This window comes from Paramisgurnus dabryanus, chromosome 15, assembly GCF_030506205.2.
Source record: "Paramisgurnus dabryanus chromosome 15, PD_genome_1.1, whole genome shotgun sequence".
Lineage (NCBI taxonomy): Eukaryota > Metazoa > Chordata > Actinopteri > Cypriniformes > Cobitidae > Paramisgurnus > Paramisgurnus dabryanus.
Window position 1 is genome coordinate 12,720,889 of NC_133351.1, and position 13,951 is coordinate 12,734,839.

Genomic DNA, 13,951 nt, shown 5'->3' on the forward strand with positions numbered 1-13,951 from the left:
ACTGAATTGTGGATCCGTCGGCGCCACGCCAGTGCCGTTGCTCGGGGCAGAAGTTTCAAGCGCCAACGCGTGCATCAGCCAATCAGATCGCCTTGTGCAAAAAAACCTAGACTGAGCCAGCCAATTACATTTATGGAAGACCGGAGTATGTATTGCGGCCGCTGTGATTGGCTATTGGCTACACTTCAGACAAGCCTTCTGCTAAGGGTTAACGCTTTCGCCCCCGTGTGAATGTACCATAAGTGTGTATTAGTACATGATAACGATATGCTAAAGGTACATACCCCAAAGTAAACGATGACCCGAATTATTGTCTCCAACGTAAATCTCTTGGACTACAACAAACACACAGATTGTAGGCAACAGTTTACTTCCTGGGATTGGTGATGTAGACAAAACGAAAATTATCATAATTTCTCACTTCGGACTCACAGCCTGTAAGTTTACTCCTGTTAGCAACCAAATCTTTCAAACATGGTAATGAGAGTGTACGTTTCCAGCTGACGTCAGAGGTATTCAGGGCAATCACAACAGACATATTAGCTGGCCAATCAGAGACACAGAAAGTTTCAAATCTGTGCGTTTCAGTAAGAGAGTGAAATCTGGAGCTAAAAAAAAAAAAAATGTACGGTATGTGGAAAATAATGTTTTTTTAACCATAAACCACACGAACATTATACCAAATACACAAAATAACTTTCTTTTCAATGAAATAGGTGCTCTTTAATATCCAAATGATTTTTGGCATAAAAATATCAATAATTTTTGCTACAAATAAATATGGTCCAGAGACACATATGCAAGCAGGAAAGATCTTTAAAGCAAACTGAAAATTTTTTTTAACGCCAGTCAACTGTCCAAATATAAACCTAGTCAGACACAAGGCAAATATATAAAATAAAGTTTAATGAAATTAGTAGTATTACATTAGTGTCGCAAATAAACACATCGAGATCGAGTTCTTAAAACATTCTATATATTTAAATTTGAAACTTATATTAGATTACAGAAAAATTACTCTGAGGAGTCAGTACAAGGATTCAGTTTTTTAAAGGAAATTCTCAAAGGGAAAACCAGAGACCTAAAGCCCATATCTTTTTAATACAGAACAATAATCTTACACGCTCCAAGATATAACTGACACAGGAAGGACACTAGACACAAATTCAGAAGATTTGTTGTCATTGAGAAACGAAGCATTTTTTCCTATAACTGCTCGTAGGTATTGAAGTTGTCCTCTGGTGTCCCGAAGACTGGTTGGTTTATGAAGCTCAGAAAACAAACAAAGAAAAAGACTGACTTCTCAGAGTCCTCCAAAAAGAGGGAGCCAAACACACATAAGAGGAGATTCTACAAAAAATGTCTGCAAGAAATCATCAGGTTAGCATACGAAAGAGTCCACACATCCAAAGACCTGCCCTCAATGGGGCAAAAAATAGCAGCTGGCTTCGTAAGTTCTTCGAGTCGTCAGTCTGCGATGCAGACGCCAATCCCGAACCTTCAGAATGCAAATGCAAGCCAGCACATTCAAACACAAAATGATCATTCAAAAGAAGAAGAGAACTATTTCACACAGATATCACACAACACTTTCCAACAGGGTTTTCCATGGCTGTACGCGGGAGGAGGGAAGGTTTCGGGGCGTCACACACGGATAACATCCGACAGGAGCGTCGCAACAGGAAACAGCAACGCCTCTTTAGCAAAGTCCTTCGGCTAAAAACTAGAATTCCCAGCAGGCAAAGCACACGGCCAATGATGTGCCTGTCCTGAGCTCAGAAAGAAGGGTATGAAATAACTCATCCCTTTAAAGCCTGTGTTCTTCAATGCCCTTCTCATGTAAAGAGTGAAATAAACCGAGTTGCAGAAGAGCGAAAAGGACTGTGTGGTTGATCGATCCTCGGACATGGCAGCTGGAAGAACTTGTGCACGATGGACAGGCGAATGAGGGGCGGGTTTAGTCATCATCGTCTTCGTCAAACTCGTCATCGTCGTCGTCATCCTCCCCCATGTAAGAGACGGGGGTCTCGACGCGAGAGCCGCTGTAGTGGGAGTCATTAGAACTAGAGGCCATTGTGGCATCTGCTCCAATATCACTACCAGAAAAACAGTAAAATAAATATTGAAAACAAAGAAAAATAGGCTTCCAGTGAACACCATTAAGCCCAGTTAAAGAGCAGATATTATGCCTATTTTTACCAGAATGTGTCTGAAGTTTCAGCTCAAAATACCCCACAGATAATTTTTATTGCATGTCCAAAATGCCCATATATGGGTGGGAGCAAAAAACACTGTTTTCAACCAATAGACAGCGAGCGCTTTCATTTAAAACAAATCTGCACTCTAAAAATTGCATAGAGACCTTGACAATGCAAATTGTTCACACTGTCAATTGACGGACTCCCTCTCCATATTGTGTGTCACAACTGTTCAGATCCAATCTGTGCATCCTGTAGCGTTCCGCCATTTTCCAGATTATGTGAACTGTTTCTATGGCAATGGCGTCGTGCTGGCACGACTATCTGCCTCGATGTCTGACGTGTTTACATTTTACGTGATGCGACAACATGATGTAACCAAAAAGCTACACAAATGGGTGCTTCTCACGAAATTAGACTTATGAGGTGTCATGAAACATTATGATAAAAAAGTAAATGCAAAGTAAGAGTATCAAAATAAGAAGCATACAGTTACAAACATCTCTTCACATATTATTTTGCATATGATTTCAAATGAAATCACTCCGCCCAAGTAGCAGTGCTTCGTCTTCTGAGAATATAGTTTCAAGTATGTATACTGTTAAAAGATAGCTGTGTCTCATATCACCTTTTTATTTGTACACGGTGTGACTATACAAATCACAACACATTAATAGGAAAATGTTTGCGTTATTTTGTCACTTTTTGGGAGCAGTATGCTAGCTGAGGCCATTCACTTCTAGTCTTTGTGTAAGCTAAGCTAGCGGGGGCTGCGTCAGACAGAGGATGTAGCCTCATGTTATACTATAAACATGTACAGTAAAGAAACATGTGGTATTTGGTGGTCATTGGTAAATGTAAAGACAATAATAAGGAATATAAATGTGTCCAAGACCAATTTTCTCATCCTCCGCAACAATTTTCAATCATTGTTTAAGCCCTCAAGGAACACATTCAAAAAAAAAAAAAAATTGTTGGAAGGGACATAATTGACTGTGACACTCAAGATGGCTACCAGGTAAGCAGTTCTTATTTTTTCTCTCCAGATAGAAGTTGAACTTTTGTTTGTCATAGTACCTAGACAACTTTTTAGTTCTCATTACCGAAACATGAGTTTTTTAATGCATATATTTAATGTTATATCATGTTGTGGTAATGATAATATTTGATAAGGATAATCTAAAAAATGTAAATAATTCTATAGGAAATATTTTTTAAATCCTCTAAAAATAATGGTTATAGTAAGTTCAGAACTTAATCTTATATGTGCAAAAAAATTGGCCTCAAGGGCTTTTTAAAAATTCTGATGCTGGACACCTTCTAAATCGCATTTGCGATCAGACGGATTTTAAACAACCTCTGGATGAAGCCTAAAACGGATTAGAAAAAAAATATTTCGTGTGGTTTTTGGCTATTCACACACACATTCTAAACGTGACTGGATTCCAATTAGATATGCACCAAAATCGAATCTGGACTGACAGTGTGAACAAGGTCTACAAGTCACTTTGGAGAAGTGTGCGAAATGTGTAGATGTGCAATAAATGCTTAACAAAAACTCACCTCCCAACATGATAGCGACCTCCATTAGTCGATGATGACCCTGTCATGTAGACATTACTGATGGGTCCCTGTGCCATTTCTGCATGAAAACAAAATATGTTTAAAAGGCCTTCTGTATCACAGAATAATACTATATGTGACCCTGGACCACAAAACCAGGGTCATTTATTTTTTTTAATTGGAGATTTATACATTATCTGAAAGCTAAATAAATAAGCTTCGACTCATGTATGGTGTGTTGATGTAAAGGACAATATTTGGCAGAGATACAACTATTTTAAAATCTGGAATCTGAGGGTGCAAAAAACAAAATATTTAGAAGAAGAAAATTTGCCTTTAAAGTTTTTCAAATTAAGTCCTTAGCTTAGCAACTGTAGCCACACTTCATAGATATACAGTATGAAACTTACAAAATATCTTCATGCAACATGATCTTTACTATCCTAATGATTTACGGCATAACAGAAAAATCTATAATGTTGACCCGTACAATGTATTGTTGGCTATTGTGCGACTTATGACTGGTTTTGTGGTCCAGGGTCAAATATATGGTGTCCTATATACTGTAATAATTGCTAGCATTAAGATTGTTATTGTAGTATCTCTGTTCTTTATAAGCCAGGTGGCACTAACCTGTGACATAGGGTTCTAGTGCTTTGGGCACCAAGCTCCTGGCAGTCTTCAGGTCCTCAGCAGAGCACTTGCCATCCTCAAGACCACAGGCCATGCCCATGCGCTTCAACACCTCAACATCATCGTGAATCTCAAACATGCTGTCGAAGTTAAAGAGGTACTCGAACCTGACCGGAAAAACATAGGACAGGTGATCAGAAAGCTAGTGTGGAGTGTGGTGAATATACTTCATACACAAGTCTACACCAAGTGATTGGTTCCTGTCATGGTTTGACTTTTGCTCGTACTTGTCGTTGGAGATACTGCAGTCAATGACTGTTTTCTTGCTGGTGTTGACAATGATAAATGGCAGGTGGATGACTGAGTTGGCAGGTGGGGGCCTTTTCGTCTGTTGTTCTCTCTGGCGGTTTCGTTGTACAAGGTTCTTGAAGGCAATTTGCTGCAATTAAAAGAATAGATTAATTTTCAATTGCTTTCCAAATGCAGCATTATAAAACAAGATAAAATTAAAGGCCTACCTGTAAAATGAGCTCTTGGAGTTGTGACTGTTTTTGTTTGATTCTCTCCAAACGTCTTTGCCTCTCCACCTTAAGAAAAGAACATGCATTAAAACGACTGGTCTGAAAGGACACCTCCAAACCAAACACAGGTGCAGACCACCCACCTCAAGGTTCTGACACTCCTGAGCAGAATTTGTGGGCAGGCCAATCCACTTTATCTCCTTTTTCTCTTTGGAGATAATGTTCATGGCCATCAGCACATTTAGTGCATCGTACACACGCCGTCGAATGTTCTTTTGGTCATAGACATGCTAAAAATGGACAAACATGAAAACTAAAGCACCATGTTCTGCACGAACTAGAAAGGTCTGAATCAATAGCTTACCGAATCATTCGGGGAAATATGATTATCACCAGAACTGAACTCAGCCACAAGCTCATCAGCAACTTCATTGTAGGTTGTGACCCCTTTCCTCTGGACCTTCTCACAAACCTTCATGGAAAAATGTCGGAGTCCTTTACCGTTCTTCTCCCCCTTCTTACCCCTCTTCCTGAAGATAGCAAAGACCAAATGCAAATAAATACATGAATATGATTATATTCAAATTAATACAATAAATGCATTGCTGAAGTTGCGCAGGTGTCTTCCTAACAAAGTCTTGTACAGTGAGTGTACCAAATGTCCAACAAACACAGTATTTTTTGTTAGTGTAAATTTATAATGCCCCACTATATTTTATAATTCAATTCTGAGGTTGTGGTTAAAAAAAAACGAAGCATTTAAGAACACAGAAAAAGCACCTAGTTATACCAGTGTTAAATTCAGTGAAACGCATCATAGTTTTCGTTAACAATTTTTTTCACTGAAAAAAATGAGATGAAAACTAAATAAAAACTAATCCATGATGACGACAAGTATGATGACAATCTATAGACATTTTTGTCAGCGAATAAAAACTAGACGAAAGTGTTAGTAAGTGAGGGATTGACTGTGTGGTCGCTGGTCGGGAGGTTGGGCACGCGCACACGCACAAACTGAGGTGCTACGCCGGTCGATCAGATGAAATCAAGGTACTGTGAGAGCAAATCAAAAGCATACGGTACTTTGATATCAACACTGAACGGTTTGCGTAGAGCCACCGTAGCACAAATTATAACACAGACGTAGAGGTCTAACAATTAACTCGACGGGACATCAGCTTACGGATTATGCAATAAACTGTACAGAACGTCTGGTCTGAACGAAGAGATGAAGAACAGACATATGGATTCAGATCCTGTTTTAAACTTGTGACGCTACAATCTAAACAAAAGTTGAAGCACGATTGGATGAGAGTTATCCCGCAACTCAACAGCAAGCACAAATGTTTTATATATGCTGCTGATGTTACTTTATCAGCTAATCTAAGCTGATACATAACTTGATATAAGGGTCAGTGACAAAAACAGTTTGGTGAGAAATGCACAAATCTTTTAAAAAACTTGTTTTAAAAGCACGCACTAGGTTTATTTCAATGTACATAGTGCATTTATGTTAATTTTATGCAACAAAAAATTACATTTGCACCATTTTTATGAAAGTTAAGACTGAATGGACCTGAAAATGTCAAATGGTGTAACTGCCAATAGCGCAGAAGAATGAGAAAATTAATATTTTATCCACCTTGATGGCATGCAAGCGTAATCATAAAAAAATCATTTTAAAATATAATTTCATTAGTTATTTCTAAATGTAAATTTTAATGCGTTTTTCTAACATTTGTCCTGACATATGCCGAAAACAGCTCTGTTTTCTAAATAATCTTTGACAAATTATGTAGAAATGTATGTAAAAAAATCATATTACATTAAACTAGATGATTATATTTTATTCCACATTTTTTATGAATATATTTTTATTTTTATTTAAAAAATACTAGCCACACCAATTGACCCAGATCAGTTACACCACATTTTTGCAATTATCCTCCAAATATTCTTTTAAAATGAAATACAACCAAACCAAAAAGTTTAGACTATTCTCTTAAAAAAAGAGAATGTATGCAAGTAATCTGCAAATTTCTTTAGAAAATTTAACCCTTTTACATTTAATTGAACCATACGGACACAAAAAAATTAATTTCACGTCATTGACCCATAAATTAATAATTTCCTGTACTTATTGCCTGAGTAAGATGTAAAATAAGAATGATTGACAAAGATATTAAGTTTTTCACTGTCCTCACATTTAATCAAGTATGCTATGTACTATAAAGAGGGATGCATGACTGAAGAGATGTAGTGCACTTAAAGGGATAGTTCGACCAAAAATGATATTAAAACCATGATTTACTCACCCCCAAGCTGTCCGAATTGCATATGTCCATTGTTTTTCAGATAAACACATTTTCGGATATTTTAGAAAATGTTTTAGATCTTTCAGTTGATTAAATGTAATTTTACGGGGTCCACGACCTTCAAGTCCAAAAAAAGTGAGTCCATCCTTCACAAAATAAATCCAAATGGCTCCAGAATGATAAACAAAGGTCTTCTGAGGGTAATCCGCACGGTGTTATTGTAGAAATATCCATATTTAAAACTTTATGAACGTATATAAATACCTTCCGGTAGCGCCGCCATCTTAGACTCCTCTGTATTCAGGAGAGAGTATTAGCGTAGTGTACGCACTTTTCTTAGTGACGTATGACAAATTCGGAGGGGGGGCACAGAGCAGCAGCAGAGTAGCCTCCGTAGGCTGCGTAAGCTCTCATCCTGAATGCGGACGCGACTAAGATGGCGGCGATACCGGAAGGTATTTATTTTCGTTAATAAAGTTTTAAATATGGATATTTCTACAACAACACTGCACAGATTACCCTCAGAAGACCTTTGTTTATCATCCTGGAGCCGTTTGGATTTATTTTGTGAAGGAAGGACGCACTTTTTTTGGACTTGAAGGACCCCGTAACATTACTTTTAATCAACTGAAAGATCTAAAACATTTTCTAAAATATCCGAAAATGTGTTTGTCTGAAAAACGATGGACATATGCAACTTGGACAGCTTGGGGGTGAGTAAATCATGCCTTTAATATCATTTTTGGCCGAACTATCCCTTTAATGTGAGATAGTGGAGTTAGGTACTACATGCGTTTATAAAGGAATCTTTCAAATGAACAACTTTGCGTTTTTGATATGCATTACATCATATTTCTCGTTCACAGAATTCTTTCCCTCATTGGCCACGAAAGCTTTAATGATTTGAATAAACTAATACTGTTATTCATAGTCCAGTCTGTCTGTCAACCTGAATACAACCTACTGGACTTATAAAACCTTTCTGAAATATTAAGGTTATGACCTGATTTTTGTGGGGGATATAAAAGAATATTTATATCACAAGAGTTACATATTGTCAGCATGGCACATTCAAGCACACAATCACACCAAATTACTTTAAACCCATTTAATTTTAGTCGACTAAATCTAATGTAGATTTCGTCTGCTAAAATTTCATGGCATTTAGTTGACTAAAACTAGACAAAAACTTAAAACAATTCAAATGACTAAAATATGACTAAAACCAAATTGCATTTAGTCAAAAGACTGAGTAAAACTGAATATGTGTCATAATCGTCTGTAAAGTGTCACTCTGAATTTAAGCTTACCCTGAAGACCATGGAGAGGCTTCTGATGGTTGACTCTGAGTGATAAACTGAGAGCTGGGTGTGTGCGGGCTGTTCATTAGGATCACATTGGAGCCACTGGGCCTTTGAGGTGTGCTAATGATCTAAAACAAAGACAAGATCAGGTTTAGATAAATAAATAATCCTGTATACAGAAATGGTTATTAATATTATGGTAACGAAGCTTGCGTTTCATTTTTAATCTGGTTTTTTGACATTCTTGTCTCACTGACATATGGCAGCCATGAGTATACAGATGGGTAAACAGCAAGTGACAGTTGAAGAAGCCAGCCATTCCTGTTTACCCAAGGAGTTAAATTCATTTACAACTCGCTCTGAAAAGCCTGTTTCTGACCTTAAATTAAGGACAATCCCTGGTGTCAGATTTTCACTATTTGTGATCCTGTTTTACAATCTAATTTTGAGATTTGAGGCATGAATGTTTGATATCAGTCATTGTTTACACTCTATAACATGACCTTACTCAGACAATATTAAAGATATCGAGATTATATTTTCAGAATGATCATGTAGGCGGATTTGTATGTAAAAAAAAAAACACTCACAAATGAAATCACAAAAAAACACTTTACCTGGATTTTTACAAGCAGGATCACATTTTTAGGAATATTTGGGATTGATCTGCTTGTTTTTTTTCTTATTAGTAAAAATCTTATCACTAGGGCTGGGTATCGATTCAGATTTTCCAGATCGATTCAATTTCGATTCACAAGCTACCAAATCGATTCGATTTCGATTCAATTTTCGATTCTGGCTCTCGGACCGGTTTTTATACTCGATTCAACTCAATGAATATAGATTCAATACAAATACTATATTAATAAAAAGAACAGTGAACAACAGGTTACAAGTGGGTAATTAATAAAATCGACGAAGCACCTGAAACCGCCATTTTAAGCACTGTATGAATGAATGACAGGCTTGCCTCTTGCTCCTTGGTAATATTGCGCTAGGCAAAAAAGAGGGTGACATCTAGTGAAGAAGACTAGTAATTCGATTAACGTTAATCTTTCGTTCAATGTTTGCAGAAATAAATATGAAAAAAAAATTGATTCTGCTCTTTGAGAATCGATTCTGAATCGACCACGTTTAAAAAAAAAAAAAAAAACGATTAATCATCGATTATTAAATTTTTTTGCCCAGCCCTACTTATCACACTTATTACATCTTATGATATGATACACATAATTGCTTAATTACATAGTACTATGAATGTAATAATCTAATTTATTTTCAGTCAGTTTTAATAATAAACATCTTACGATATAAAGACTGCATTCTCTCTCACTTTAAATATTTGTATAATTTTTGTTTTTTTTATGTCGATCGCATCTTTACTAATAGGCATTTACTAAAAAGCTGCTTTGCAACAATTCATTAAATTGTGAAAAGCGCTACAGAAATAAAACTTGGAACTAAATTAGCATGTGGCTAAATTAGTATTTCTTCAGTTTCAGATCTATTTAACACTGCCAGATTGTAATTCAAGTAGTACTCTTTCAGGACAGCGGTTTTTTTTTACATTCCATCCCCTCGGTCAAATCATTATTTTGTGCTGTGGGCAGTAAAAAAAAAAGTTTGTAGAGGATTCGCTCGAGTAAGGAGAAACAAAATCCTTTGCAATGTCTACATCACTACAGCAACAGGGTAGATAGTTGGTTGCAATCCCTGCACAAAAATCAATAATGGTGCTGACTGTGTGAACATAAATGTTATAACTTAATTGGGAATGCACTGAATGTTCAGCAACCAAAACTATTCTGCAGAATTTTTTTTATTTTACCGAACAATGACGTTTTTGATGACACGCTTTTGAAAAAGTGGTAAACATGTCAGCAGTGTAGAAGCATTTTTAAAATGTCTGGAAAGATGCTTTTCTTTTGCCATTGCTAAATAGTTTCGGATGCCAAATCCCTAAATTTAATATCAGTTTGAGACATTAACATGACCGAACTCGACATGTTTACCGCCAGTTTAAATCTTACCATATGTGGTGTGATGTTCACGTTGGAAGGGCCCAGTGTTTTCGGCAACAGCTGTTTTCCCACTGCCATAGTCTGTGGATGCACTGTTACTAAAGACAGCACACCTGCAGAGGTGATATGTTCACAAAATTCAGAGATAATCCACTGCTGTATAAGTTCAAGCAGGTGTCTGCCTTACATAAAGCATCACTTTAAGACCTAACATCTTTGACCACATAGCATCATCACAAATACAGCTGTCAAAGCAGCACATTTGCAATGCTGACAGGAACCTTGCAGATTTCTCTTATAATGTGCTAAACCAGTGTGACAACATCACACACTTATTTTTGTCTCACAGTTCAGAAACTTCTCGTACCTTTGCCAGGGCTCAAGTTCTGATCAATGAAAACCTTCAGCTCCCCATTGGCTTCAATCAGACCAGCCTGTGGAAAAACTTGACCATTAACTCATTGACGTGCACTCGATTTTCATTACATTTAATATAACACTACTTACATCTTTGGCCATGATCCCTGGGGCTGAGGACTAGATGCTTGGTCTAGCTGAAAAACCTGAGCCAAATTTCCACAACAAAATGTCTCTGCAACAGAAATAAAAACTGGTTTGGCAGTGACACAAGAGGCGAAGTTATTTGAGGACTGTAACTAAGGTTACAACAAAAATCTTGTGACTAAAAAGGAACAAATTCACACGCAACATCCAACACAGGTCACAGTACACTTTCAAAGGATGCACAACTGGATTCGATTTGAAACAAGTGGTTTCTTTATCTATGATCAGCTCTGGTTGGTCACCTCTTCTCTTAAGTAAGCATCAGGTTTACCCCACTGCCTTTCCATAAAACCCCAAAAGCAGGACCAAGCACCATCTAAAATGACAAATGTTTATAACTGTACTAGAGACACATGCTTTACCAAGAGAAAAAAAATATTTTAGCTAAACATAGCCAACATTTTGGCATTACAAGTATGTTGGACTTATAAACATTCACAATTCGCCTGATGCTCAAAAATGATGTCTTGGTAGGCAGCTTACTGGGTTTTAAAAAACAGCCATGGTTGATGAAAACGAGGCCCGCCGATTTGCTTCCAGTAGTCAACCAGCTTACATTACCAGACAAAGAGTCTTATCTTTACATCTCTTTAAAATTAAACATCCCACTCGTGCATTCAAAAACAGCATGCAATCGCCTACCAATAATCGATATGCAACAGTTTGGGTTATTTTAAGCAACTTTTTTGCAAAAGCAACGGCCTTATACATACACTACTTGAACAATTCCTATAGCTGTATAAAAGCATGTAAACACTTGAAGCAGAACGAAGATGTCGATACGACTTTATTACTTCATTATTAGTGTATATTTTTTGTTTTAAAAATAATGCAACCAACCGTAGCCATATGTACTAGTATAAAGCGTGTTAGCCCAGTTAGCTAGCTGCCTTTCAAACACGTTTTGCATCGAAACCCTGTGGTAAATGTGATCAAAATGTGACCGTCCCGCTTATTTGCGACCACATGAAGTCTCGTGCACGTACTCGCATCGTTTTGCGAACGGATCGGACTTAAATGATCACCTGGAAATGAAGTATGTAAACTTTCCTCTCAACTTGCAGTGTTGAAACCCTTTGCCTTCTTAGGTGCTGTTTTTGTTGGCATAGCCAGTTAGCAAGAGGACAGAGGAAGAGGAGGTCTAAGCCCCATCTCTCAAACAGGAAACAAAGATTAATGAAATAATATTAAGAATAAAAACCCATGTGCCATCCTTGATCGTGATGTTTTTGCAATGACCATGCACTTAGGATCTGTTTGATTATAAGCTCATAGCACATGCATAAAGCCCAAAATGGATGCGGATGTTATAAGCATGCACATAATAATGCATGGCAGCTGCTGATGGCCGTAAAATGTTCCCATTTGGCTTCATACAGGGAATAAAATGATCCATATCTTTCCTGAAAAGTTACTGAACGTGAACTTAGATAAAGTAAACCTTAATACAACATATGAAAACAGACATTACACAGCCTCACAGTTGACTGTCATAACAGTTCTACTGAAGGGTTACAGAATCATCGGCCATTTCACGTCTTTGGGTGACTGAAAAATCACACAAATGAGGTAAATGAACAACTACTAACTGGTCAAAAGTAATTTAACAGGCAGGAATGGTTTTGGTTTAATGCCTGGCAGCCATTTTACATGGAAGCTAAAGCAAAGCCATGCAGTTATGCCTTACTAGCTTGTTAGCTAAACTGACAGGTCCTATTCAACAGCTAAACTTTTCATTGTCTAATAAATAAACTACTCACCGTTAGGTATAATTAACAAAAACCTTTTCGTTTTGCAGAAGTATTTCAGGGAAGCTCTTGAAAAAAGTAATAGAGTCTTTACAGCAACCAGGCGAGCTGATAAGCTAACTTCCACTCAAAACGAGGTCATCTTAACATATTTAAAATAACTCGTATGGATTGTACATTAAATCAACCATTACATACTGCATACAATACATATCTTTAAGGTAGTGAATTACCAGCAGATAAAGATCGCGTAGTATTTACCATTACAACACAGTGACAGTAGCTTTTGACATAGGTTAGCTAGCTAGCTAACTCAAGCCATTTGAGAGAATCACTTTCAATTTTTCACATAAATGATAACTGATATAGAAAAATGCTAACAGGTAAAACCATTATTGTTTTTAGATCTATAACAGCATGCAGATTTACAGTAAAGTTGCTGCCTAGTTTTCTAGAAAACATACTTGAAACATTTGCCCAATAATCTTCATTTACAAACGCAGGTACAAAAACGTTCATTTATGATAGACGGCACAATAACAGATGGTAAAAATATTGGTCAAATGTGTTACAGTGGACTAAAAACCCCAGATCTCACTTACTGTCGATTGCATTCGCGTTCTGGCGTCCGCCTTCACTGTCTATCGCTGAATGAATAGGAGCGCAGACAGTAGAAACTGCTCCCTCTCTGGGTCTGTAAAACTGAGCTTGGCGGTGTCTACGCCATGAGAAATCCGATTGGACGATCATACACATGACGTCGAAAACGCGTAATAAGGAAGCTACGCCTATAAGGCATTCTGATTGGTTTGTGTTTTACGGTGACTGGCTACGGGATTTTTTCATTGGTTAATTTAACAGAATTCTTCCTTCACCAAGGCTAAGGGCGGAGCGTGGTGGAAACGTATGTAAATAAACGGGAAATTCATAAGTAAATGTTGAATAAAAATATGTTATAAAGACTTAAAACACAGCAATACTATAATACTTCACAAATGTTTGTACTATCAAGTAAAATGCGCTTTTTTGGAGAGACTATCAGTAGCTAAATGCATTGTAATGACCATTAGGTTTCAACCAGTAT

The 13,951-nt window shown here is 37.1% G+C and overlaps 1 protein-coding gene across 2 annotated transcripts; it reads right to left on the bottom strand.

Annotated features, from left to right (window-relative positions):
• Window positions 1-886: 886 nt before the first annotated feature.
• Window positions 887-13,590, bottom strand: tfdp1a (transcription factor Dp-1, a). Of its 2 annotated transcripts, none has more exons than XM_065251941.2 (12): window positions 13,470-13,590; window positions 11,063-11,147; window positions 10,923-10,989; window positions 10,565-10,668; window positions 8,541-8,662; window positions 5,280-5,445; window positions 5,059-5,205; window positions 4,913-4,981; window positions 4,682-4,833; window positions 4,395-4,561; window positions 3,762-3,840; window positions 887-2,096 (listed from the first exon to the last, which is right to left on the bottom strand). In XM_065251941.2, the coding sequence occupies exons 2-12, from the start codon at window positions 11,072-11,074 to the stop codon at window positions 1,958-1,960; spliced, it is 1,224 nt and encodes a 407-aa protein (XP_065108013.1). In that variant the 5' UTR covers window positions 11,075-11,147; window positions 13,470-13,590; the 3' UTR covers window positions 887-1,957. The 2 variants fall into 2 exon arrangements, with proteins under 2 accessions (XP_065108013.1, XP_065108014.1); XM_065251942.2 differs by lacking the exon at window positions 13,470-13,590 and adding an exon at window positions 12,145-13,382.
• Between the last annotated feature and the right edge of the window lie 361 nt (window positions 13,591-13,951).